The sequence below is a fragment of the Mustelus asterias genome, chromosome 8 (genome assembly GCF_964213995.1).
Source record: "Mustelus asterias chromosome 8, sMusAst1.hap1.1, whole genome shotgun sequence".
In the NCBI taxonomy this organism is placed as follows: domain Eukaryota; kingdom Metazoa; phylum Chordata; class Chondrichthyes; order Carcharhiniformes; family Triakidae; genus Mustelus; species Mustelus asterias.
The window spans coordinates 1469015-1496296 of NC_135808.1; the positions used below are offsets into that span (position 1 = coordinate 1469015).

The 27282-nt window shown below is 47.8% G+C and overlaps 1 protein-coding gene across 1 annotated transcript; it reads left to right on the forward strand.

The window, feature by feature from the left end:
* The first annotated feature begins 3342 nt into the window (after positions 1–3342).
* On the forward strand, positions 3343–27282 carry LOC144496753 (zinc-binding protein A33-like). The gene is made up of 6 exons (XM_078217273.1): positions 3343–4075; positions 10843–10938; positions 15526–15759; positions 21212–21234; positions 21328–21443; positions 26685–27282. The coding sequence occupies exons 1-6, from the start codon at positions 3701–3703 to the stop codon at positions 27260–27262; spliced, it is 1422 nt and encodes a 473-aa protein (XP_078073399.1). The 5' UTR covers positions 3343–3700; the 3' UTR covers positions 27263–27282.

Consider the following 27282-nt stretch of genomic DNA (forward strand, 5'->3'; position numbering starts at 1 on the left):
TGAGTGAACGGCAGCACTCAATGGGAAATGAGAAGCCGGAGTTTAAAACCAGCTGTCTCTCCCAGGCGTGACTTGTGAACTGTAGCCGCAGAGGCAATGCTATCTATGTTCATCGTGTAAATAAAGGCGATGGAAGACTGGCCTCGGCGAGATTATAACACACACCTTAATCTCAGCTCCCACTACACAACCCTCGAATGACTGGTCCGCAAATGGACAGCATTCTTCACAATGCACTTACTCAGCAAGAGTCATGTTGCTCAGTTCTCGTGAGGTCAATTTAGTGATGGCAATGTTAACATAGGAATGGAATTACCAGGGACTGTGATCAGAGTGAGTGAGTGAAGAGTGAGATAAGGAGAAAATGGAGGGTCTGTGATCAGAATGAGATGAGGAGAAAATAGAGGGACTGTGATCAGTGAGGGAGTGAAGAGTGAGATGGGGAAAATGGAGGCTCTGTGAACAGAGTGAGTGAAGAGCGAGATGAGAAAATGGAGGGTCTCTGATCAGTGTGAGGGAGTGAAGAGTAAGGGGGAAATGGAGGGTCTGTGATCAGAATGAGATGAGGAGAAAATAGAGGGACTGTGATCAGTGAGGGAGTGAAGAGTGAGATGGGGAAAATGGAGGCTCTGTGAACAGAGTGAGTGAAGAGCGAGATGAGAAAATGGAGGGTCTCTGATCAGAGTGAGGGAGTGAAGAGTAAGGGGGAAATGGAGGGTCTGTGATCAGAATGAGATGAGGAGAAAATAGAGGGACTGTGATCAGTGAGGGAGTGAGGAGTGAGATGGGGAAATGGAGGGTCTGTGAACAGACTGAGTGAAGAGTGAGATGAGAAAATGAAGGGTCTGTGAACAGAGTTAAGAGAAAATCTTCATTCCATCCCCAAAGGACCGTCACGTGCCGAACAGGCGGTCGCTGATTGGTGGACACGGGGTCACGCGCAGAGCACCTCTCGCGCGAGCGCAGTTGGGCAGCGCGGGCGGCAATGAGGGAGTCACGTGCTGCGAGGCTGCGGTCGGCGGGTATTGGTGGGACTGGATCACGTGCTGAGCGGCTCGCGGGCGGCGGTTGACAGTTGGCGGTGTCACGTGCTGGGCGGGATTCGGCCCCGCCCCCCGGGAGCGATGGAGGAATCAGACTGGGTGAAATGAGTCAGGCCCAACATTGCCGAGCTGCGTTCCCGGTTCAGCCGCTCCCCGGGCTGGGCTGTCCCGCCTTTCTGTCCTGTAATGGCTCCGGCTGCTGTTAAAGGTGGGAGAGGATTAGTGAGGACAGCAGAGGCCGGCCTCTGGACTCAAAGCCCCGCTCCCTCTGTGTGTGTCCAGGACCAGAGCTCCTCCCGCTTCAAACCAGCCTTCAGCACCACATGGACAGAGGAGCTGCTAAACCAAGGAGCCATTTCCCTCTCCTGCTGCTCCAGCTGCACGTTAAAGATCCCAGGGCCCTTGTTTGAAGAATATTTCCCTGGTGTAATGACCAACATGTCTCTGTCCAGACTCTCATCATTCTTCCCTGTCCCCTTCACTCACCCTCAATAACCTCAAACATTCAGGAGAAACCATAGAACCATAGAAAATTACAGCTCAGAAACAGGCCCTTTGGCCCTTCTTGTCTGTGCCGAACCATTTTATGCCTAGTCCCACTGACCTGCACTTGGACCATATCCCTCCACACCCCTCTCATCCATGAACCCGTCCAAGTTTTTCTTAAATGTTAAAAGTGACCCCGCATTTACCACTTTATCCGGCAGCTCATTCCACACTCCCACCACTCTGCGCGAAGAAGCCCCCCCCTAATATTCCCTTTAAACTTTTCTCCTTTCACCCTTAACCCATGCCCTCTGGTTTTTTTCTCCCCTCGCCTCAGCGGATAAAGCGTGCTTGCATTCACTCTATCTATACCCATCAAAATCTTATACACCTCTATCAAATCTCCCCTCAACATTCTCTCTCACCTCCTGCTTTGGGACAGGGAGAGAGGGAGGGGGTGAAGTCTTTTCCTCCCCATCCCCCTGATCAATATATGAACCCTGCCCAGGTACAGCAACACGTCCAGTCTCGGCTCAACTAATCCAGAGACTTGTGGAGATCTGTAGATGGACAGGAGATCTGCAGTCAGTTTTAAAATTTATTAGTGTCACAAGTAGGCTTACATTAACACTGCGATGAAGTTACAGATAAATCCCCGAGTCGTCGCACTCCAACACCTGTTCAGGTATACTGAGGGAGAATTTAGCATGGTCAATGCACCAAAGAAATGCCACCCTTACTAACGAATATGCTATTTCCACCGCTCTTCCACTCTTATTTCTTCCTTCCTGAACTGCAGTCACTTGCGGTGCAGCAAAACTGGCGCTGACCACACTCTGAGGAACCAATGTCCTCACCGGTATCCAACCAGAAAACTGATTGGTGCACTGGGCCCCAGGGGATGCCGACAATGCCTGCTGAATTTTCTTGGTCACCCATTTCCTTTTGCCTCCAGTCTCCTACGCTGTGGTGTGACCACTCTTTCCACATAGCTCTCAGCCACAATTACTCCAACTGCTGCTCGGGCCTCGAAATCCGTAACTCAGGGTTCTGCACGTGTGGTTGTCAAAGACACAAATGGCTTCCACAACTTCCCACATATTACAAGACAAGACTTCTACACGACCAAGATGCCTTGTCATGGCTTCAATGTACTTCCCCTACATCAATTTTATTTTATTTTGATTTACTCATGCAACTTTATTTTACTTGGTGTCAACTTTATTTCCCTGTTGCTTGTGTTTCTTACTTAAATGTAAGTAGCACCTTTTAAAAAGATTGTGATTTTCAAATTCTCAGGTTCTTGATGATCCTCCCTAACAGTTTCATGTGATGTTTGGCACTAAGTGCTGCTGGTGTTTCAGAGAGACACTCACCTGTGTATAAATAATTTCCTGCCACCCTGACCAGCAGGAAACATGGTGCAGAACCCGCCCGCCATGATGCTTAGTTTCAAAAACTATGAGTTCCACCCATTATCTCTATTTGTCTTTCTGTGAATGCTGCCTGATTTGCTGAGTGTTTGCAGCTCTTTCTCTCAGGTTTGCAGCATCTGCAGTATTTTGTTTTGGAATGTGCAGAGTGATCTCAGGAATCAGCAATAGTGCCATCAGGCAACAGCTGTACAAATCAGAGTCCTGTCACCATCTGACTGCTCCACACACTGCCAGAGATTGTTAGGTTGTGTGTCTGTTACCCACAGGAACTGTGCAGTCACATCTCAGACACATTTCTGAGCTTCATGTGGCCTCATTGCACCAAAGAAGTGACCACTTCCCAATTCAGTCCCCATTGTCTTGGTCATATAAACATTTGATGTCTATTGACACAGCAATAATTTACTCACCTGATCAAAATTCTGTGAGGACAGTTTAAATTAATTCTGTCCAGATTAACTGTTCTGGCTTTGTCCTCTATTGGAATAATGTAAAAATATATCTACATTTTTACAGGAACAGAGACAGAGTGAGGCCTGTCAGGGTGGCAGAATCCCTGAATAATATCAGTGAACAAATCTTGTTTATCTTCAATCTATTACTCATTTCCTGTGTCATTTTCTTGGCTGTGGTTTATAATAATGCTGCTGATAACAGGAAACGAAATTGCATATCCCACTGAACACTGATCACCATTTTGCTTCGAGCAATGAGCAAGGTGATCAGCCCTTCAAAATGGAAGTTGATCTTTCCTGTGCTATTTGCCACGATCTGTATAAAGATCCTGTTTTAATCGACTGTGATCACAGCTTCTGTCGATCCTGTATAATCCAGTGCTGGGAGAAAGCTGTCACTGCCTCCTGTCCCGTCTGTAGAAAGGAGACTTCATCTCAGGACTTGAGACCGATCCACGTCCTCTCCAACATCGTGGAGACATTTGTAAAACGTGACAAAGGTGATAAAATTCAGCTGGAATGCAGCCGTCACCAGGAGAAGCTGAAAGTTTTCTGTAAAACTGACAATCAGCCCATCTGTGTCGTGTGTCAGATTTCAAAAAATCATCAAAACCACGAGATGCTGCCAGCGGAAGAAGCTGCTGAAGAGTTTAAGGTGAGGAGATCCTGTGTAAAATAAAACACAGAAACAGATAACAGAATCCTCAACAGGGAACAGTCATAGATTTGGGTTTGAGCGTCCCTCAGTATTATGTAATTACTCAGTCTTTAGATGAACTGCCATGTGTGTCACTGCTTCAGAAAGCAGGGACAGAGGGTGAAGGAGTTTCACTTGAGATCAATGACTAAAACTTATATTTATCTAGCATCATTAATGTAATAAAACATCTTGAGGCCCTTCACAGGAATGTTAGAAAGTTACATTAAACACAGCCACATGGGCAATAATGGGACAGATGGAGCAAAGCTTGGTCAAAGAGGTGGGTTTTAAGGCATGTTTTTAAGAGTGAGAGGTGGAGAGTTGGAAAAGTTTAGAGAAAAAGTTTCAGAGCTTAGTACCTCAGCAGTTAGAGGTGTAGTTACCAATGGGGAAGTAATTAAAATCAGGGATAGTCAAGAGGCCAGGATTAGATGAGAACAGATTTCTCAGAACATTGTGGGGCTGAAGGAGATTACAGAAATAGAGAGGAGCAAAGACATGGAGTGATTTTAAACCTGAAGGATGTAGAAGACTTAAGCTCCTGAAGGTGCATGACCCAAAATTGAGAACTCCTAAATTATTTTTCGATAATTTATTAAATTTATTAAAATCTAAATAGGCACAAAAGACTTCCAACTGTAACAAGTGGGAACAGTTCACTGATCCCAGATTGGACGAATGGATGAAGCTGATCTCTATACTTCTGCTTTATTCAACCTTTTTTTTAGCTAGTCAAAATGTTCGGCTGAAACCAGTATGGATCAGTTTGAAAAGCTCTCCTCTGTCTTAAATCTTCTTGAACTAACCAAGGTGCTAGGCCGGAGCCAGCATTGATCCACCTCCAGAGGCTCTCTTCTGTCCAAAGGATTATTTTAAGCTTTTTGAAAGTCATTTATTTACCTTTCTTCTGGGAGGCTTTTATGACAATTACTTATTTGATTGTCCATGTATAAGAATCATAAGAACCAGGAGCAGGAGTGGGTAATTCACTCGAGCCTGCCCCGCCATTTAATACAATCATGGCTGATCTCAACACTGCCTCAACTCCACCTTCCTGTCCGTTCGCCATATCCCTTCAAACCCATGACTAATTCAAAATGTGCCCACCTCTTCCTTAAAATTACCCAATGCTCCGGTATCCACTACTGGGTCGACTCTGGGTCGTGAATTCCACAGATTCATGATCCTTTGAGACTCAGAGAGTAAACTCTCTCGTTCTTTCTCTCTTCCTCCCTCCCTCCAGGCCGGCTCTCCCCGCCCCCCCCCCCATCCATCCATCCATCCATCCATCCATCCTGTCATCACTGGATTTGCATGATTATTGGCTGGGCGGGATCCTGATCTGGAGCAGCTTGATGAATGGCAATGGATTTGACACCTTTAGACATCCCGTTTTAACCCCAACAACTCATTTAGGGGGATGTCGTGATTCCCACCAATGGCGAACGGAGCTGGTGCCCTCCCACACTGTCCCTCTCCCCCCCGCCCCCCACAACCACCATAGTCTCTTCTTTTTCCCTTTCATCTTCAATTCCATTGGTCTCAGCGCTTCTTTAAACTTAACTGCTCCAAAATATAAAAACTTTCATGTCTTTCCTATCTTCCCCACTTTTGGTTCAAATAAAATTGAATAACCTTCCTTTGTTACTTTGCAAGGTGCAAAAGCCTTTTATTCCCCTTTGGAATTTAACAGCTGAAAAAACCATCTGTCCACTAATGCAAATTCCTGCAACCGCTTGCCTGTAGTTTCATAACAAACATGCATTTAGCACCGATAGTGCGCCACATCCCTCAATTCTTCAGACAGGCTGACTCCATTAACTTTTCCCCATTTTAATTATATCATTCACACATACATACAGACATTTACAGAACAACACAATATTCCCCCAAAATATTTAAAACACACCCATTATACAAGTCAGGAGTATGAGGAAATACTCTCCACTTGTTTGGATGGGTGCAGTTCCAACAACACTCAAGAAGCTTGACACCATCCACGACCGAGTTGCTAGCTGATTGGCAAACATTCTTGCCCTCCACCACTGATGCACAGTGTCAGCCATGTGTAGCATCTACAAGATCATCTGCAGGAACTCACCAAGGCCCCTTGGACAGCATCTTCCAAACCCATGACCACGACCATTTAGAAGGATAAGAGCAGCAGACACATGGGAACACCACCACCTGGGTGCATTCAAAGGGAAACTACGTTAACACCAGGTGGGGGAGGGGAAACAGAAGATCCCGCTGATGGCCAATGGTGGGCTGCCTCTGCTACCATGAAACATACGGCAAGTTAGATTCTAAGATGTAGGAGCAGAAGTAGGCCATTTAGCCCATCAAGTCTAAGGCCATTCAATGAGATCATGACTGAACTGATAATCCTCAGCTCCACTTTCCTGTCTTATCCCCATAAACCTCGATCCCTTTGGTTAAAAATCGATCTATCTCAGCCTTGAACATACATAATAACCCAGCCTCTATAACTCTGCGGAAAGAATTTGACGGATGCACTACCCTCTGAGTGAGGAAACTCCTCCCCATCCCTGTCTTAAATGGGCATCCCCTTACCCTGAGATTATGTCCTCTGGTCCTAGACTCTTCCAGAAGGGGAATCTCCCTCTCAGCATCTATCCTGTCAAGGCTCCGGGGAATCCAATATGTCTCAAAAAGGTCACCTCTCATTCTTCTAAACTCCAATGAGTACAGGCCCAACCTACTCAACCTCTTCTCATGAGAAACTCCCCACACACCTGGCATCAATCTAGTGAACCTTCTCTGGACTGCCTCCAATGCCAGTATATCTTTGAGAAAGGAACCAAAACAGCTCACAGTATTCCGCTCATCCGGTTTACTTTCCATATTTCTCAATTTCAAACATCATGAAATTGAACTAACTTCAAGAAAAACAGGCTCTGATTTGATGAGGTTTATTTTTTATATTTTTCTTTATAAGCTATAACACGTGCAGCACAACCCTGCCCACCCTCGCACCCACTTCCCCTCCCCTAGCTGTGCCCACCCAGATTGCAGCAGTTCTCTCCCATTAACACCCCCCACCCAGAGCAACTTTCAGCTCCCACCACCCCTTACTGAGTATTTTTCCTCCCCAAGCTATTTTCTTTCACAACACTCCTCTCTCTTTCTTTCCCCTCCTTGCCCTTCATTTCACTTACTCCCTCCTTTCTTATTCCCTTCCCTGATTCCCCTCCTCCTTATACCTACCCAACTGCCCTCCCTTCCTCCATCTCTTATTCTCCCTGCCTCCCACACCAACCCTGCTACCTTACTAACAGAAAATAGTTGACAGGGCAGGCTGGAAGACAGAAGTGATGTTTTCTAGGGTGCCCCTGTGAAAATCTGAGCAAGACCATGGCAACAAAGTATTAGGGAGGCCCAGAGAAGTTCAGGAGGCCCCAAGTACTGCAAGGTCGGCAGGACCCCAAGGCCTGGAAGGTTGATGGGGCCCCATGGCTGGGGGAGAGGGAGGAGGGGAGAGAGGCTAGAGGGAGGGACTGGTAGAGGCTGATGGGTAGTTTTGAGCATGCTGGGTAGTTTTGAATGTGCTGGGTAGTTTTGAGTGCACTCAATATCGTTGAGCAAGCTACAAATTTGATATCAAATTTGGATGTCAAATTGTAAACGAGAGCATTGAGTACACTTGAAAGCCAAAAATGATATTAATTAAATGTTTTGGTTAGCGTAAGCTGAGAGAAGATTTGATAGTGGTATTCAAATTCATGAGGGGTCTGGATGGAGCACAGAGAGAGAAACTGCTCCCATTGGTGGAAAGATCGAGAACAAGAGGGCAGAGATTTAAGGGAATTACAGAAGAAGCAATGGTGACATGAAGAAAACCTTTTTCATGCAGCCAATGGTTCGGATCTGGGATGCACTGCCTGAGAGTGTAATGGAGGCAGGTTCAAGGCATTCAAGTGGGAACGAGATCATTATCTGAAAAGGACAATCATGCGGGTGGGGAAGGTTATTGATGGAGCAGCTGAAGTTGGCCATAGGACAACATTCTAAGGAACTCCTGGCAATGTCACCAGGCTAGTAATGCAGAATGAAGGCGAATTCTTTGTTCTGGAGACACAGGTTCAGATCCCACCACAACAGATAACGGAAATTAAATTTAGTTCATAAATCTGGAATTAAAATAAAAAGCTAGTCTTGGCCTTTATGAAACCATGAAACTATTTTGAAATTGTCATAAAAAAAACATTTGGTTCACCAATGTCCTTTAGGGAAGGAAATCGGCCATCCCGATTTGGTCTGGCCTACTTGTGACTCCAGATCCACAATGTGGCTGACTCTTAAATACCCTAGAAATGAGTGTAGCAAGTCATTCAGTTCGAGGGCAATAAGGCATGGGCAATAAATGGTGGCCCAGCCAGCGATGCCCACATCCCATGAAAGAATAAACATTTCTCCATTAGGGGAAGGAAATCTGCCATCCTTATCTGGTCTGGCTTATATGAGACTCCACAGACCCACAGCAACATGGTTTACTCTTAAATGTCCTCTGAAACAGCCTACAAATTCATTCATTTGTGGCATATTTAAACTTCTGGTTCTTAATAACCTATGTCATAAACCTCTCTAAAATCACTATGAACTCAACCCCCTCTTTGATAATCTGTGACTCAAAGAACAACAAAGAACAAAGAACAGTACAGCACAGGAAACAGGCCCTTCGGCCCTCCAAGCCTGTGCCGCTCCTTGGTCCAACGAGACCAATCGTTTGTATCCCTCCATTCCCAGGCTGCTCATGTGACTATCCAGGTAAGTCTTAAACGATGTCAGCTTGCCTGCCTCCACCACCCTACTTGGCAGCGCATTCCAGGCCCCCACCACCCTCTGTGTAAAAAACATCCCTCTGATGTCTGAGTTATACTTCGCCCCTCTCAGCTTGAGCCCGTGACCCCTCGTGATCGTCACCTCCGACCTGGGAAAAAGCTTCCCACTGTTCACCCTATCTATACCCTTCATAATCTTGTATACCTCTATTAGATCTCCCCTCATTCTCCGTCTTTCCAAGGAGAACAACCCCAGTCTACCCAATCTCTCCTCATAGCTAAGACCCTCCATACCAGGCAACATCCTGGTAAACCTTCTCTGCACTCTCTCCAATGCCTCCACGTCCTTCTGGTAGTGCGGCGACCAGAACTGGACGCAGTACTCCAAATGTGGCCTAACCAGCGTTCTATACAGCTGCATCATCAGACTCCAGCTTTTATACTCTATACCCCGTCCTATAAAGGCAAGCATACCATATGCCTTCTTCACCACCTTCTCCACCTGTGTTGCCACCTTCAAGGATTTGTGGACTTGCACACCTCGGTCCCTCTGTGTTTCTATACTCCTGATGACTCTGCCATTTATTGTATAACTCCTCCCTACATTATTTCTTCCAAAATGCATTACTTCGCATTTATCCGGATTAAACTCCATCTGCCACCTCTCCGCCCAATTTTCCAGCCTATCTATATCCTGCTGTATTGCCCAACAATGCTCTTCGCTATCCGCAATTCCAGCCATCTTCGTGTCATCCGCAAACTTGCTGATTACACCAGTTACACCTTCTTCCAAATCATTTATATATATCACAAATAGCAGAGGTCCCAGTACAGAGCCCTGCGGAACACCACTGGTCACAGACCTCCAGCCGGAAAAAGACCCTTCGACCACTACCCTCTGTCTCCTATGGCCAAGCCAGTTCTCCACCCATCTCGCCACTTCTCCTTGTATCCCATGAGCCTTAACCTTCTTAACCAACCTGCCATGTGGGACTTTGTCAAATGCCTTACTGAAATCCATATAGACGACATCCACGGCCCTTCCTTCATCAACCGTTTTTGTCACTTCCTCAAAAAACTCCACCAAATTTGTAAGGCACGACCTCCCTCTTACAAAACCATGCTGTCTGTCACTAATGAGATTGTTCCGTTCTAAATGCACATACATCCTGTCTCTAAGAACCCTCTCCAACAACTTCCCTACCACGGACGTCAAGCTCACCGGCCTATAATTTCCTGGGTTATCCCTGCTACCCTTCTTAAACAACGGGACCACATTCGCTATCCTCCAATCCTCAGGGACCTCACCCGTGTCCAAAGAAGCGACAAAGATTTCCGTCAGAGGCCCAGCAATTTCACCTCTCGTCTCCCTGAGCAGTCGAGGATAGATGCCATCAGGCCCTGGGGCTTTGTCAGTTTTAATGTTCCCTAAAAAACCTAACACTTCCTCTCTTGTAATGGAGATTTTCTCCTAAGCTTATATCTAACATGTGGCATTACTCATTGATATCATGGTGTCTAAATCATCGTTATTTATTAGTAAGAGAGAAGCAAAAAACAGCAATGGGTTCTGCAGGACAGTACGTACAGTAGTAGCAGAATTACTTTCTGGTGGCGAGATTGAGTCAATTTCAATGAATAAAATTTGAAGCCTGTGCATTATTCTCATATTTCAGGCAACACATTGGTGATTTCAGTGGAAATAAAAACTCAGGTAGTTTTTATGATGAGTGACTGATTCCTAACACTAGTTTTACACCAGACAGCAAGCTGAAAATTTACCCCTCAGAAACTGCTCAATGAGAAGCAAAGGAGACCTCATCAAAATAATTTGCATATTTTTAATTTTAACAGAATTATATTTTATTTGGGGGTATTTATTTATGAAAAATGTACAAATTAATTGATGTTTTTGTTCAGGAGGAACTGCGAACCTCACTGAAACCTGTCTGGAACAAGAAGGAGGAATGGAAGACTGTAAAAAGGGATTATGAGAAAACATTAACCCACATTCAGGTATTTCTGATTTGATTTGTTCTCCATTCTGTAGAATTGCATTGTGCACAACTCTGGTCTCCACAAGAAGATGAAGAAATAGTGGAGAACAGGCAAAAAAAAAATCAGAAAGATGGTTCCAGAATGAAGGGTGGAATTTTATGGATCAATTGCGGTGGGGGGCTGGCCCGTAAAATGCAGCGAGCCACTCCAAACTCCATCGACTTTGTCGTGACCAGAAAATCTTACCAGTGAATGGGCCTATAAAATTCCATCCTAAGAGATGACACCAATTGGGGTGGCACGGTGGCACAGTGGTTAGCACTGCTGTCTCTCAGCGCCAAGGACCCGGGTTCGATTCCGGCCTTGGGTCACTGTCTGTGTGGAGTTTGCACATTCTCCCCGTGTCTGCATGGATTTCCTCCGGGTGAAACATAGAAAAACTACAGCACAAAACAGGCCCCACAAGTTGTGCCGAACATATCCCGACCTTCTAGGCCTACCTATAACCCTCCATCCTATTAAGTCCCATGTACTCATCCAGGAGTCTCTTAAAAGACCCTATTGAGTTTACCTCCACCACTGACGGCAGCCGATTCCACTCGCCCACCACCCTCTGTGTGAAAACCTTCCCCCTAACATCTCCCCTGTACCTACACCCCAGCACCTTAAACCTGTGTCGTCTCGTAGCAGCCCTTTCCACCCTGGGAAAAAACCTCTGAGAGTCCACCCGATCTATGCCTCTCAACATCTTATATACCTCTATTAGGTCTCCTCTCATCCTACGTCTCTCCAAGGAGAAAAGACCGAGCTCCCTCAGCCTATCCTCATAAGGCATGCCACTCAATCCAGGCAACATCCTTGTAAATCTCCTCTGCACCCTTTCAATCTTTTCCACATCCTTCCTGTAATGAGGCGACCAGAACTGAGCACAGTACTCCAAGTGGGGTCTGACGAGGGTCTTATATAGCTGCATCATTATCCCCGGACTCAGAAACTCAATCCCTCAATTGATAAAGGCCAGCACACCATACGCCTTCTTAACCACCTCCTCCACCTGCGGGGCCGATTTTAGAGTCCTATGGATCCGGACCCCAAGGTCCTTCTGATCCTCTACAGTACTAAGAGTCTTTCCCTTTATATTGTACTCCTTCATCCCATTTGACCTATCAAAGTGCTCCACTGCGCATTTATCTGAGTTGAAGTCCATCTGCCACTTCTTCACTCAGTCTTGCATCCTATCTATGTCCCTCTGTAACTTCTGACATCCCTCCAGACTATCCACAACCCCAGCAACCTTCATGTTGTCGGCAAACTTACAAACCCATCCTCATCCAGGTCATTTATGAAAATGACAAACAGCAAGGGTCCCAGAACAGATCCCTGGGGCACACCACTGGTGACCGACCTACATTTAGAAAAAGACTCATCTATACCCACTCTCTGCCTCCTTTGGGCAAGCCAGTTCTGGATCCACAGGGCAGCAGCCCCTTGGATCCCATGCCCTCTCACTTTTTCTAGAAGCCTTGCATGGGGGACCTTATCGAACGCCTTGCTAAAATCCATATAAACCACATCTACCGCTTTTCCTTCGTCAATGTGTTTCGTCACATTTTCGAAGAACTCCACGAGGCTCATAAGGCACGATCTGTCTTTGACAAAGCCATGCTGAGTATTCTTGAGCATACTAAACCTCTCTAAATGCTCATAAATCTTATCCCTCAGGATCTTCTCCATCAGCTTACCAACCACTGAGGTTAGACTCACCGGTTGGTAATTTCCTGGGCTATCCCTATTGCCCTTCTTGAAAATAGGAACCACATCTGCAATCCTCCAATCCTCCGGCACCTCTCCCGTCTCCATCGACGACGCAAAGATCATCGCCAGAGGCTCTACAATCTCTTCCCTCGCCTCCCACAGTAACCTGCGGTAAATCCCATCCAGACCCGGCGACTTATCTATCTTGATGCCATTCAAAGATTCCAGCACAACCTCTTTCTTAAAGTCCACATACTCAATCTTTTCAGTCCACTGCAAGCCCGCAGTACATCCACCCAGGTCCTTCTCCTCTGTAAAAACCGAGGCAAAATACTCATTAAGCACCTCTGTCATTTCTACTGGTTCTGTACAGACTTTCCCACCTTCACCTTTTATAGGCCCTATTCCTTCACGTCTCATCCTTTTACTCTTCACATATTTATAGAACGCCTTAGGGTTTTCCTTAATCCTACCTTCCAAGGCCTTCTCGTGACCCCTTCTGGCTCTCCTAATTTCCTTCTTTAGTCCCTTCCTCCAAGCCGTATACTCATCGAGATCCCTATCTTCACCAAGCTCTCTGAACCTTTTGTACGCTTTCCTTTTCTTCTCGACTAGGTCCCGCACAGCCTTCGGCGCTCCGGTTTCCTCCCACACTCCAAAAGATGTGCGGGTTATGCTGATTAGTCATGCTAAATTGATCCTAGTGTCAGGGGATTAGCAGGGTAAATATGATGGGTTACAGGAATAGGGCCTGGGTGGGATTGTGGTCAGTGCAGACTTGATGGGCCAAATAGCCTCCTTCTGCAGAGTAGGGATTCTATGAAATGGATAACGCAAAGGCAAAGGTCGGAATTCTCTGGCTGTTCACATCCCGCTGCCACTGACAATGAGAACGGAGAATTTGGCACTCAACCAAATCTTCTTTCTTAAAAAAACAGGCGCGAGTTCTCGTCATAAACCAGCTGGTTGCCTCCATTCTGTGGTACCGGCTGGTCCCTTTAACCCCTCCCCCTGGCTTTGTCGCCAATATCCAGAGAACCCTCGTGCGGTTCTTCTGGACAATCGACTGGGTCCCTGCCGTGCTGGCTGAGCGCGCGGGGGTGTCCATCTGGTGCGTGGCCAAAGCCATCCAAGACCTTAGGACGGTCGTGCTCGGCCCCAACAGTGCACGCGATCTCGAGGTGGCGCATGCGTGCGATGGGATCCCACCCGAGCGTTCCCCTGCTCGGACAGAATTCCACATTGGCCCAAAGCCTCAACCCCCCTCCTCGGGTCAGGTGCCCCACAGCATGAGCCGCCTCGCGGAAATGTCCTCCGTGCCCTTTTCTACCGTGCGGAGGCGTTTCTTGTGCGGGCTGCTGCTGCACACCTTCCACTACCGCGTCCTCGCCTGTCGCCCAGATACACCTTGGCGGGCCTTGTTGCCGTCGGGCGGTGGAGGTCCCCAGTGGAGGTCCCTCTACGGAGGGGTCTCCCCCAATTACATCGGGGACCTGGGGTGGAGGGTGATGCATGCAGCAGTTCCGCACAACCATAGGATTCACTGGTTCACGGGCTCCAAAGTTTGCCCCTTCTGTGGCCTTGTGGAGTCCGTGGACCATGTCTATGTTTTGTCTCTTAGGCTGCACTCCCTTTATGTTTTCCTAAAAAACCTTTTATTGATGTTTTGTTGGCACTTCAGTCCCACACTCCTGATCTACGGACACCCGGTGCGGAGAGGGGTGGGTCGGGATGGCGACCTCCTCGTGAACCTGCTCCTGGGCCTGGCGAAACGCGCCATTTACAGCTCCAGGCAGTGGGCGATTGAGGGGGCCGTCCATCCTGACTGTCTGCCCCTCTACCGCGGCTACGTTCGTGGCAGGTGTCCCTGAAGAGGGAGCATGCGGTGTCCATGGGCGCCATTGACACCTACCGCGCCCATTGGGCACCGCAGGGGTTGGAGTGCGTTATCGACCCTGATAATCACATTTCAATTTGATGTTTTTAAGTTTCCTTTGTACTTTGGTTTTTGTTCGGGCTGTTCCCCCTCCTTTTGGGGAGCTGCCCCTTTTACTTTGTCCTGATTTGATGTGAGTTTGTTTATTTGGTTTGACCTTAAAAGAGGCCCATGTCAATTTCACTGTGGAGGTTCCCTTCTCCACAGCTCTTCACTCAGCCCCAACATAGTCACACAGCCTTTAGCTGAAGTCTCTGAGCCTTCCTAGAAAGCTTAAATGCTTTAAAGCCCTCTCTGTTCCATTGAAAATCTTGGATCTCTTTCAATTTCAAAATGCAGTGCTTTGAAGTAGGCTTAATGGTTTTCTACTCAGCCTCCTGTCAGTTGTGTTTATTTACCTTTCCCTTCATGTTTGAATGCATCTCAAGTATCCCCATTGGTCCTGACTGCAATGTTTACAAAGATTCTAAGCCCACGTGACAACTGTGGTTTCTTCAAAGGGGGTTAAATGATTTTGCTTCTTCATTTGAAAACCAACTATTCCCTTTGAGGAAACCTGCCAGGTGAGCAGGGGGCATGGAGATTAAAGTTATCAGGCCATTTTGAGGTTTTCACACATGACAGGCAGGAATGAAGATGTTGAGCAGAGAGCTGCCTGAAATCACCATGCCAGCATGACCATCGGGTCTGCCAGAGCTAAAGGGGGCAGTTCCAGGTATGGGGCCCCCATCTCAGGGGAGGGTGGAGAGGTGAACCCCTTGCCCCCAACCCAAGCCCACCCAACCCCCAGGACCCTCGGGAGACTTGGGAATGTTTTTCTCTCTAATATTCTGTTATGAACAGAACTGCTCAGGCTGAACAACCTTTTAAACATCCTCATTTGATTTTTCAATCTCACTGATTATTTTCCAAAGGACCAAAGTGTAAAGACAGAGAAACAGATTAAAGCTGAATTTGAGAAACTTCACCGGTTTCTCCGTGAGGAAGAGAGGATTGTGTTGGAAGATCTGAAACTGGAGAAAGAGAAAAAGAGTCAGGAGATGAAGGAGAGGATTGAGAAGATAACGGAGGAAATCTCATCGCTTTCAGTCACTGTTCAGGATATTGAACAAGAGCTGAGTGAACAGGAAAACATCAAGTTTTTAACGGTAACTCTTTCTTTATTTCTCTCTGCTTCACCGTCTTGAAGAATGAGCAGGTTGTGTCATCAAAATCTAGAATATAAAACTCACTGACCAAAAATAACCCCAATCACTTGTGACATTTGGATTTCTCTGTCTCACACCCAAGATCACTAACGGTTGTCTTTAACATGGAAATGACTAAATCTGGAGCTTGTTTAGAGTAATATTAGAGAGGGATAGTTTCATCAAATTAAACAATGAAGAAAATCAGCTTCATACAGAGTGAGAAACCCTCAGAATGGTCAGACATTCTCCCCTGAGTGTACATTTCCAGTACAGCTGTTGGTCTGAGACTGGGAACTACAGTCCAGGATCCAGCCAAGCAGCACCATGTTTACAATGCTTGTCTCCTCCTTGGCTAGAACTGTGATGGCTCTGTCCAGGAGAGAGCTCCCACAGGGTCAGATACACAGATCGGTAAAGCTTTCTCCCAGCAGTTAAATAATTAAATGTTCAGAGAGTGTGAGGGGAGAGTCTCCACGCTGCAAACATTTAAATTAAGATCAATGTCATTTTCAGAATTCCCCAGGAATTTCAGTGAACCCCCTGAGTAGTTACTTTTGTGAATTCTCTGCTGTGTCTTGAAATGCTGATTAATCTATTTGAACAGTGTTGGTTGAGGGATTAATGTTGACCAGGACACTGAGAGAAGTCAGTTACCTGGGTGGTTCCCCCTCAGTAGTAGTTTTTTTTTCTCTCGGGCCCCTAGCCCTATAAATTGGTGCAGAGGAGATACCCGATCCTCTACACTGGTAGAGGATCCCACCCTTCCATCCTCCTCTAACCTAATTATAAGTGTGGGGAAGTTTTTTGTTTTCTTTTTTTCTTGCTGGTAATGGCTTCAGGGATGGCAGTTCAGGCAGTATGCTGCATCTCCTGTGGGATGTATGTGGTGAGGAAATCCAGTAGTGTTTCAGGAGATTTTAGTTGTAAGAAGTGCATTAGATTGCAGCTTCTGGAGGAGCGTGTAAAGGAGCTGGAGGGGGAGGTAGAGGAACTCCGCATAATTCGGGAGGCGGAGGTGGAAGTTGATAGGAGTTATAGAGAAATAGTAACTCCTAGAAATGAGGCTTGGGTCAATGCCAGGAGGAGGGGTAAGAAGCAATCGGGAAGACAATCCCCTGGGGCGGTTCCCCTCCATAATAGGTTTTCGGTGCTGGAGGCTACAGTTGAGGAGGAATCAACTGAGCATAGAGAGCAGATCTCTGGGGGTGAGCCGAGTGAGAAAGCTCAGGTGGTTAGGGGCTGTAAAAGACTGGGCCTTGTGATTGGGGACTCCACAATTAAGGGGACAGATAGGAGGGTCGGAACTAAAGGTAGGGACTCAGGGTTGGTGTGTTGCCTACCAGGGGCTGGGGTCCGGGATGTGTCTGACAGGGTATTCAGGACTCTTAGGGGGGAGGGAGATAAACCACAAGTTATTGTACATGTGGGGACACACGACATAGGGAGGATAGGGGAAGGGGATATTAGGCAGGGATTTATGGAGTTGGGGTGGAAACTAAAGGCCAAGACTGACAGAGTGGTTATCTCTGGACTCTTGCCTGTACCACGGGATAGTTTAGAGAGGAATAGGGAGAGGGAAGGTTTGAATTCATGGCTGAGGGGATGGTGCAGGAGGGAGGGGTTCAGGTACTTAAGCAATTGGGGCTCGTACTGGGGAAGGTGTGACCTCTATGAGAAGGATGGTCTACACCTTAATCAGAAGGGGACCAATATCCTGGGGGGTAAATTTGCTAAGGCCATGCAGGGAGGTTTAAACTGATTCGGGGGGGGGGAGGGATCCTGAGTAGTGGGGCTGAAAGTGAGGGATGCATGGATGGGGACTGCAATGCACGGCATTGCAGAGGTGGGGTGGAGCAGGGTTTGAAATGTGTATACTTCAATGCCAGGAGTATTCGCAATAAAGTGGGTGAACTTGCAGCGTGGATCAGTACCTGGGACTTCGATGTTGTGGCTATTTCAGAGACATGGATAGAGCAGGGGCAGGAATGGATGCTGCAGGTCCCGGGGTTCAAATGTTTTAGTCGAAGTAGGGAAGGAGGTAGAAGAGGGGGAGGGGTAGCATTATTGGTCAGAGATTGTATCACAGTGTCAGAGAGGAGGTTTGATGAGGACTTATCTGTTGAGGTAGTATGGGCGGAGATTAGAAATAGGAGAGGAGAGGTCACCCTGTTGGGAGTCTTTTATAGACCTCCTAAAAGTTCTAGAGAGGTTGAGGAAAGGATTGCGGAGTCAATCCTGCTTAGGAGTGAAAGTAATAGGGCAATTGTTATGGGGGATTTTAACTTGACTAATATTGACTGGAATTGTTATAGCTCTAGCTCGTTAGAGGGGTCAGTTTTTGTTCAAAGCGTGCAGGAAGGTTTTTTGACTCAGTATGTAGACAGGCCAACTAGAGGTGAGGCTATATTGGATCTGGTGCTGGGAAATGAGCCAGACCAGGTGCTAGACTTGGAAGTTGGTGTGCATTTTGGTGATAGTGACCACAATTCGGTTACGTTCACCTTAGTGATGGAAAGGGATAGGCATGAACCTCGGGCCAGTGGTTTTAGCTGGGGGAAGGGTAATTATGAGGCTATTAGGAGAGAATTAGGAAACATAGGTTGGACTAGGAGATTACAGGGACTGGGAACGTCCGACATGTGGAGTTTTTTCAAGGAGCAGCTACTGCGAGTCTGTGATAGGTATGTCCCTGTCAGGCAAGGAGGAATTGGTAGGGCTAGGGAACCGTGGTGCACCAAAAAAGTTTCTTTGTTGGTTAAAAAGAAAAAGGAGGCTTATGTTCGGATGAGACGTGAGCACTCGGGTAGTGCACTAGAAAGCTTTAGATTGGCTAAGAGGGAGTTGAAGAGCGAGCTTAGAAGGGCTAAAAGGGGACATGAGAAGACTTTGGCGGATAGGGTTAAAGAGAATCCTAAGGCGTTCTATAGGTATGTCAAGAACAGAAGGTTGGTTAGGGCAAGTTTAGGGCCAGTTATAGATGGCAGAGGGAAGTTATGTGTGGAACCGGAGGAGATTGGTGAAGCATTGAACCAATATTTCTCTTTGGTGTTCACGCAAGGGGACATGAATATAGCTGAGGAGGACACTGGGTTGCAAGGGAGTAGAATAGACAGTATTACAGTTGATAAGGAGGATGTGCAGGATATTCTGGAGGGTCTGAAAATAGATAAATCCCCTGGTCCGGATGGGATTTATCCAAGGATTCTCTGGGAGGCAAGAGAAGTGATTGCAGAGCCTCTGGCTCTGATCTTCAGGTCGTCGTTGGCCTCTGGTATAGTACCAGAAGATTGGAGGTTAGCGAATGTTGTCCCATTGTTTAAGAAGGGGAACAGAGACTTCCCCGGGAATTATAGACCGGTGAGTCTCACTTCTGTTGTCGGCAAGATGTTGGAAAAAATTATAAGGGATAGGATTTATAGTTATTTGGAGAGTAATGAATTGATAGGTGATAGTCAGCATGGTTTTGTGGCAGGTAGGTCGTGCCTTACTAACCTTATTGAGTTTTTTGAGAAAGTGACCAAGGAGGTGGATGGGGGCAAGGCAGTGGACGTGGTATATATGGATTTTAGTAAGGCGTTTGATAAGGTTCACCATGGTAGGCTTCTGCAGAAAATGCAGATGTATGGGATTGGGGGTGATCTAGGAAATTGGATCAGGAATTGGCTAGCGGATAGGAAACAGAGGGTGGTGGTTGATAGTAAATATTCATCATGGAGTGCGGTTACAAGTGGTGTACCTCAGGGATCTGTTTTGGGGCCACTGCTGTTTGTAATATTTATTAATGATCTGGATGAGGGTATAGTTGGGTGGATTAGCAAATTTGCTGATGACACCAAAGTCGGTGGTGTGGTAGACAGTGAGGAAGGGTGTCGTAGTTTGCAGGAAGACTTAGACAGGTTGCAAAGTTGGGCCGAGAGGTGGCGGATGGAGTTTAATGCGGAGAAGTGTGAGGTAATTCACTTTGGTAGGAATAACAGATGTGTTGAGTATAGGGCTAACGGGAGGACTTTGAATAGTGTGGAGGAGCAGAGGGATCTAGGTGTATGTGTGCATAGATCCCTGAAAGTTGGGAATCAAGTAGATAAGGTTGTTAAGAAGGCATATGGTGTCTTGGCGTTTATTGGTAGGGGGATTGAATTTAGGAGTCGTAGCGTTATGTTGCAACTGTACACAACTCTGGTGCGGCCGCACTTGGAGTACTGTGTGCAGTTCTGGTCCCCACATTACAGGAAGGATGTGGAGGCTTTGGAGAGGGTGCAGAGGAGGTTTACCAGGATGTTGCCTGGTATGGAGGGGAGATCCTATGAGGAGAGGCTGAGGGATTTGGGATTGTTTTCGCTGGAAAGGCGGCGGCTAAGAGGGGATCTTATTGAAACATATAAGATGATTAGAGGTTTAGATAGGGTGGATAGTGATAGCCTTTTTCCTCTGATGGAGAAATCCAGCACGAGGGGGCATGGCTTTAAATTGAGGGGGGGTAGTTATAGAACCGATGTCAGGGGTAGGTTCTTTACCCAGAGGGTGGTGAGGGATTGGAATGCCCTGCCAGCATCAGTTGTAAATGCGCCTAGTTTGGGGGCGTTTAAGAGATCCGTAGATAGGTTCATGGACGAAAAGAAATTGGTTTAGGTTGGAGGGTCACAGTTTTTTTTTAACTGGTCGGTGCAACATCGTGGGCCGAAGGGCCTGTTCTGCGCTGTAATGTTCTATGTTCTATGTTCTATGTTAACTCCTGTCCTCTCCTTGGAATAGTGTCTTGGGATCTTTTACCTTCACCTGGACAGACAGAAGAGAACTCGGTTTAACATCTCAGCTGAAAGCCGCTCCCTCTGACAGTGGAGATCCCACTCAGCTGGTTGTTCATTGAGCTCAGTGTGACTCACAGCAAGTGCAGCTGACATTAGAATTCATTCTGTATGCTTCAGCTTTTCAACTTACACAGAGTGCTCTGACACTCTATCTGCAGGATAACTGCAGATAAAGATTCAAATACAAGGTTGATGAGTCCCAAGGCTAACATTGCAGATTTACCCATCTTTCTAGAATCGTCAGTGATTTCTATTGGATAACACTGGGAGAGATTCACAGAAACATTTGTCTCCAGGAGACACACAAATTATAAAATGAAAACATGAAACTGAATCTCTTTAAACAATAAATTAAATCCAGCAATTGGACATTGATCAGGATTTTACAATTGGATTGTAACTCTGCGAGTTGTGTTGTGCAGTAAGATCGAGTCATTTGTAATATTGTGGAGTAACTCACAGTCCAGTGAGGACAGGAAGAGGCAGTCCAATAACTTTCTATATTTAAAATGTTCTTTTCTGTGGAATCCAGTCTCTTACTTCACTTTTTGTGATAAAATGTTCTCCAAACACAAACAGTAATAATTGTTCTTGTTCCACAGAAATTTCCGGATATACAGAAAAGGTAAAATTTACACCCTTGATGTGATTTTTATTTCTAACATATTTCTCCCCCAGTCTGGAATGATCCAACACTGACCTTGATCTCCTGTTTCAGAATGAAGCAAACTCTCCCAGAGCCACAGAAGGTTTACCCTTTAATAAATGTGGGGAAGTACATTGGCTCACTGCAGTACAGAGTGTGGAAAAAGATGCTGACGGTGATTAATACAGGTGGGTGTGAGCTTCCTGACACCAGCTATTAAACAGCTCTCTCTATTATTAGTAGAAGGGACCGAACTCTCTATAATAAATATATAATTGTATTTGTAACGGATTAGATTTTACTTCAGTCAGTTTTCTGTTAAAATACAGAATTGTCAAGATCATATAGTCACAGTGACCAGCTCCACCTGCTGGACACTCATAGTATTGGGAAGGGACATTGTTCATTCTGCTTGTTCAAGCTGCTTGACGTCTTCAGCAACCCAGCAGGTGGAGGGCAGCGTAGATACATGTGGTCACGACGTGGGTCTGTCCGCTCCAGGATCGACTTCATGTTTGTATCCCGCGCGCTCACGGTCAAGTCCACCAACATCAAGCCGGTGGTCTTTTCTGACCACTGCCTCCTGCTGGCTGACTGTCAGCTGGAGGAAAACCAGAAATGGGCAGGGGGCCCTGGAAGCTAAATGTAGAACTGTTGACCCCAGAGAACCTCGAGGAACTCAAAAGGGTTTACCACGGTTGGAGGACCGTGAAACCCTTCTTTGAGTCTCCATCGCTCTGGTGGGAAACCATCAAGGGCAACATCAAGAGGTTCTTCATCCGCAAAGGGGTTCAGAAGGCCAGGGAGAGATGGGGGGAAATGTCCCGACTCCAGAAAAGCATGCAGGAACTACTGCAACTGCAGTCGATGGGGGTTGATGTCAAGGAGGATCTCCGGGAGGTGAAGAGCCAGCGAGCCTCGCTCTTTGCCTCGGAGGCCTCCAAGGTTATCTTCCGGTCAAGGGTCCGCTTCGTGGAGCAGGACGAAACGTGCTCGCGTTTCTTCTTCCAGAAGGTGCACAGAGAAACCTCTGTGATCAGCAGCCTGAAGGAAGAAGATGGCTCTGTAAGGTCATCGCAGTCTGACATTCTGAGGATCTGCAAATCCTTCTATGCCGGACTGTATGACCTGAAGCCAACAGACAGCACGGCCTCCCAGTCTTTCCTGTCGTCTATCACGCAGGTCTTAGACGACGGCGAGCGGGAGAGCCTGGACAGACCGGTATCTCTGAATGAGTTGACAAAGGCTGTCGAGTCCTTTCAGAAGGGTAAAACTCCCGGAAGCGACGGCTTACCGGCTGAGTTTTACTCGGCGTTGTGTGAATTGACGGGCCCGGACCTCCTGGAAGTATACGAGAGTATGCTTCTGGAAGGCACCATGTCAGAATCCATGAGGAAAGGCATCATTACCCTCATCTACAAGCAGAAGGGGGAAAGGGAAGAAATTAGAAATTGGCGACACATTTCACGATTGAACGTGGACTATAAAATTCTGGTCAAGGTCATCACCAACCGGGTCAAGTCTGCTCTGGGGTCAGTGATCCATCCTGATCAAACCTGTGCTGTACTCGGCAGGAAGATCTCTGATAGCCTCGCGCTACTCAGGGATACGATCGCCTACGTGCAGGACAGGCAGGTGGACAGCTGCCTCATCAGCCTAGACCAGGAGAAGGCGTTTGACAGAATATCGCACAGCTACATGATGGATGTGCTCTTCAAAATGGGCTTTGGGGAGGGAATCCGCAATTGGATCCAACTGCTCTACACAGACATCAATCGCGCAGTTTCAATCAATGGGTGGGAGTCAGATATGTTTCAGATCAGGTCTGGAGTCAGGCAAGGCTGCCCTCTCTCCTCCGTCCTTTTTGTGTGTTGCATTGAACCCTTTGCTGAGGCCCTAGAAGTGACCCAGGCATCAAAGGGGTTACAATCCCAGGCAGCGGAGTCACGCAGGTCAAAGCCTCCCTGTACATGGATGACGTGGCTGTTTTCTGCTCGGACCCCTCGTCTGTTCGCAGGCTCCTCCAAGTCTGTGAGCAGTTCGAGCTGGCTTCGGGAGTCAAAGTCAACCGGGGTAAGAGTGAGGCCATGTTCTTTGGGAACTGGCCTGACACACCCTTTGTCCCCTTCACCGTCAGGGCCGACTACCTCAAGGTGCTGGGGATATGGTTTGGAGCGGCAGGGGCATGCGCCAAAAACTGGGAAGAGCGCATCGCCAAAGCCAGGCAAAATTGGGTTTGTGGGAGCAACGCTCCCTCTCCATCACTGGGAAAAACCTTGTGATGCGATGCGAGGTTCTGTCCGTGTTGTTGTACGTGGCGCAGGTGTGGCCTCTCCCCAAGTCCTGCGCAGCAGCAGTGACCCGGGCCATCTTCAAATTTATCTGGAGATCAAAGATGGATCGTGTCCGGAGGGAGGCGATGCACAAATCTCCAGAGAACGGAGGGAAAAACGTTCCCAACGCCGCCCTCATCCTGGCCTTATCTGAAAAACAAAAAGCACACAGTAAAATCTGATGCATGTATATAGTTTAAGTACTGAAATGTAATGTCGTGTTAATAAGCGTAGTGTAGTACTGTAAAAATGACCTTTTTTGCACTGTTTGTAATTTGTGGATATGTCATATTGCAATTATTCGAGAGTTTTTTTAATGAATAAAGTATATTTTTGAAATTTAAAAAAAACATCCAATCTGAACCGAAAACTCCCATCCCAGCTTGGTCCCATCTCACTAAAACACACGGACACTTTGTCTGGAGGGGGTTTGTGGATATCGCTCCAGCCCCTGTCTCACCTGCAAATCTTCCCAATACAATGGATCCTCCTGTAGATCACAGGAGAGGGTGAATCTACTCCCGTGTTGGACACTCCTGTGTCTACTCCCTTTCTTTCCCTCCACTATAATATCTACACATTGTGTATCACACTCATCATACCTGAGTGGACAAGGATACTCAGGCTGGGTACAGCCCCTTCCTGCTGAATTTCCCGGGACACCCTCTCCCTGGGCCACATGGACCTGACCCTGGGGAGTGTTTTCGTGCTGACACCATTTCATTCATCTGTGGAATTTCTGGAAACTCGGGGTGTTTGGCTCGGGTGTCTCTTGACTCCGAGTCCCCTGACTCTGGCCCTTCATTGGTTTCCTCCACTCTCGGACAAACTGTCCACTTCCCCCACAATTGAGACAGGTCGGGATGATCTGCTTTTCCCCAGGTTTAAAGCGCTTCCCCTCTCGCTGCCACCTCCGTGGGGCCCCGTCATCAGTGACTGGAGTTGGCCTCCGCTGTACAAGGGGAGTCACAGGTTTTGGTGGGTCAGCGACTTCTAACAGGGGCTGCCGGACTGTCCGGTTTCTAACTCACTATCCCTCAAACTGAGGAACACTCACTTCTCCAACCAGCCCCGGGGACACGGCACAGACTAAACCACCATTGACTTGACTCTCTCACTCTTTAATCCGTCTCTTGTATTCAGCACGGCCCAAGTGTGGCTGCTTGTTTCTGTAACAACCTGATGTTGCCCTTTCTCTCTCTCTCTCTCTGTGTCTCTCTCTCTCTGTCCCTCTCTCTCTCTCTCTCTGTCTCTCTCTCTCTCTCTCTGTGTTTCAGGACCATGTTCTGCCAGTCGAGCTTTCTCTCTCTTGCAGCCATTGGACAGGATGGCGGGTCCCTCCGGGTCGCATCAGGACACAGGAGGGGAGGCACCTTCAGGGGTCGCATTCGTGTCACCAGCAGAGGAGCCACCCTCTCTCTGCCTGTCGCACTCTCTCTCTCCCTGCCCCTCGCCCCCGCTCTCTCTCTCCCTGTCTCTCTCTCTGTCTCTCTCTCTCTCTGTCTCTGTGTTTCTGTCTCTGTTTCTGTCCCACAGTTTTTACACATCCCTGATTCAGTTATCCTGGGGTCTTGTTCCCCCCCCCCCCCAGGACTGTCCCCGCTGCCCCAACCCCGCCCCCCCAGCCTGTCCCCGCTCCCCAGGGATCACCCCCCCCCCCCCCTCACCTCAGTCACCCCAGCCGGCTCTGCCTCTGTCACCATCAAATCCCCAGGATCGAGGGCAGAGGGCCCCTCCCTGGGCTGCTCTGGAGGTTCTGGGTCAGAGGGTGACTGTGGTTCAGGATCCCGCTCTACCTCAGGCACCAGGTCACACGGCGACTCAGGGAAAAGCTCCATCCACAGAACCAGTGACCCTGGGGTTAAAATCAGAGATGGAGAATGCGGGCCTTCCCCCCATCCCCACCTACCCCCCCCCCCCCCCCCCATCCCCACAGTGACCCCGCCCCCCTGGCCTGTCCCCGCCCCCCTGGCCTGAACCCGACCACCGGCATGTCCCCGCTCCCCCCCCCCCCCCCGCCCCCCTCCTCTCCATTTCTCTCTCTCTCTGTAACGGAGTTTCAAAGAACAAAGAACAATACAGCACAGGAACAGGCCCTTCGGCCCTCCTAGCCCACGCCGCTCCCTGGTCCAAACTAGACCATTCTTTTGTACCCCTCCATTCCCACTCTGTTCATGTGGCTATCTAGATAAGTCTTAAGCGTTCCCAGTGTGTCCGCCTCCACCACCTTGCCAGGCAGTGCATTCCAGGCCCCCACCACCCTCTGTGTAAAATACGTCCTTCTGATATCCGTGTTAAACCTCCCCCTCTCACCTTGAACCTATGACCCCTCATGAACGTCACCACCGACCTGGGAAAAAGCTTCCCACCGTTCACCCTATCTATGCCTTTCATAATTTTATACACCTCTATTAGGTCACCCCTCATCCTCCGTCTTTCCAGGGAGAACAACCCCAGTTTACCCAATCTCTCCTCATAACTAAGCCCTTCCATACCAGGCAACATCCTGGTAAACCTCCTCTGCACTCTCTCTAAAGCCTCCACGTCCTTCTGGTAGTGCGGTGACCAGAACTGGGCGCAGTATTCCAAATGCGGCCGAACCAACATTCTATACAACTGCAACATCAGACCCCAACTTTTATACTCTATGCCCCGTCCTATAAAGGCAAGCATGCCATATGCCTTATTCACTACCTTCTCCACCTGTGACGTCACCTTCAAGGATCTGTGGACTTGCACACCCAGGTCCCTCTGCGTATCTACACCCTTTATGGTTCTGCCATTTATCGTATAGCTCCCCCCGACGTTAGTTCTACCAAAATGCATCACTTCGCATTTATCTGGATTGAACTCCATCTGCCATTTCTTTGCCCACATTTTCAGCCCATCTATATCCTCAGCCTCACTGCAGGGTGTGGTGTCCGGGTAAAACCTTCCCCGGGCAGTGTCTTCCCCTTTCCCCTGTGCGCTGTTTAAACTCTTCCCCGGGGGATGAATTTCTAATTCTGGATCATTGCTGATTTTCCCAATCACTAACCGGCTGTGAAAGTTACAGTGAGAGTGACTAACATTTTATCCGTGTCCATCTGTTCCCAGCTCCAGTCACCTTCGACCCTAATACAGCCCATCCTGAACTTCTCCTGTCTGAGGACCTGAGCACCGTGAGAAACACTGAGAAATGGCAGCAGCTCCCCGACAATCCGGAGAGATTTGATCCCTGTCCCTGTGTCCTGGGATCAGAGGGATTCACATCAGGAAAACATTCCTGGGAGGTGGAGCTGGGAAACAAGACTGAGTGGAGTGTGGGTGTGGCCAAGGAGTCCATCAATCGGAAGGGGCAAATCACCCTGAATCCAGATAACGGATTCTGGACAATGGCGCTGTGGCAGGGGAATGAATACTGGGCTTGTGAGAAATCATGGAAACATTTAGATCTGAGTGTGAATCCGAGAAAGATTCGAGTCTGTCTGGATTATGAGGGAGGGAAGGTGTCCTTTTATAACTCGGATAACAAATCCCATATCTACACTTTCACTGGTACATTCACTGAGAAACTCTATCCTTATTTCAGTCCCGAACCCACTGATGGGGATAAAAACACAGAACCCCTGAAAATCTGTCCCCGGACAGTAACAATCCAGGAGGATGAGGGTTTTATCCCTTCATCCAAATAAAGACAGTTTCTTGTAGGTGG

What these genes read in the sequence shown, in the direction of transcription:
- LOC144496753 (XM_078217273.1), top strand. Translation starts at nt 3,701, where the DNA reads ATGGAAGTTGATCTTTCCTGTGCTATTTGCCACGATCTGTATAAAGAT. An exon ending in AAACATTAACCCACATTCAG is followed by an intron (nt 10,939 to 15,525) that starts GTATTTCTGATT and finishes TATTTTCCAAAG; the next exon opens with GACCAAAGTGTAAAGACAGA. An exon ending in GCTGACGGTGATTAATACAG is followed by an intron (nt 21,444 to 26,684) that starts GTGGGTGTGAGC and finishes ATCTGTTCCCAG; the next exon opens with CTCCAGTCACCTTCGACCCT.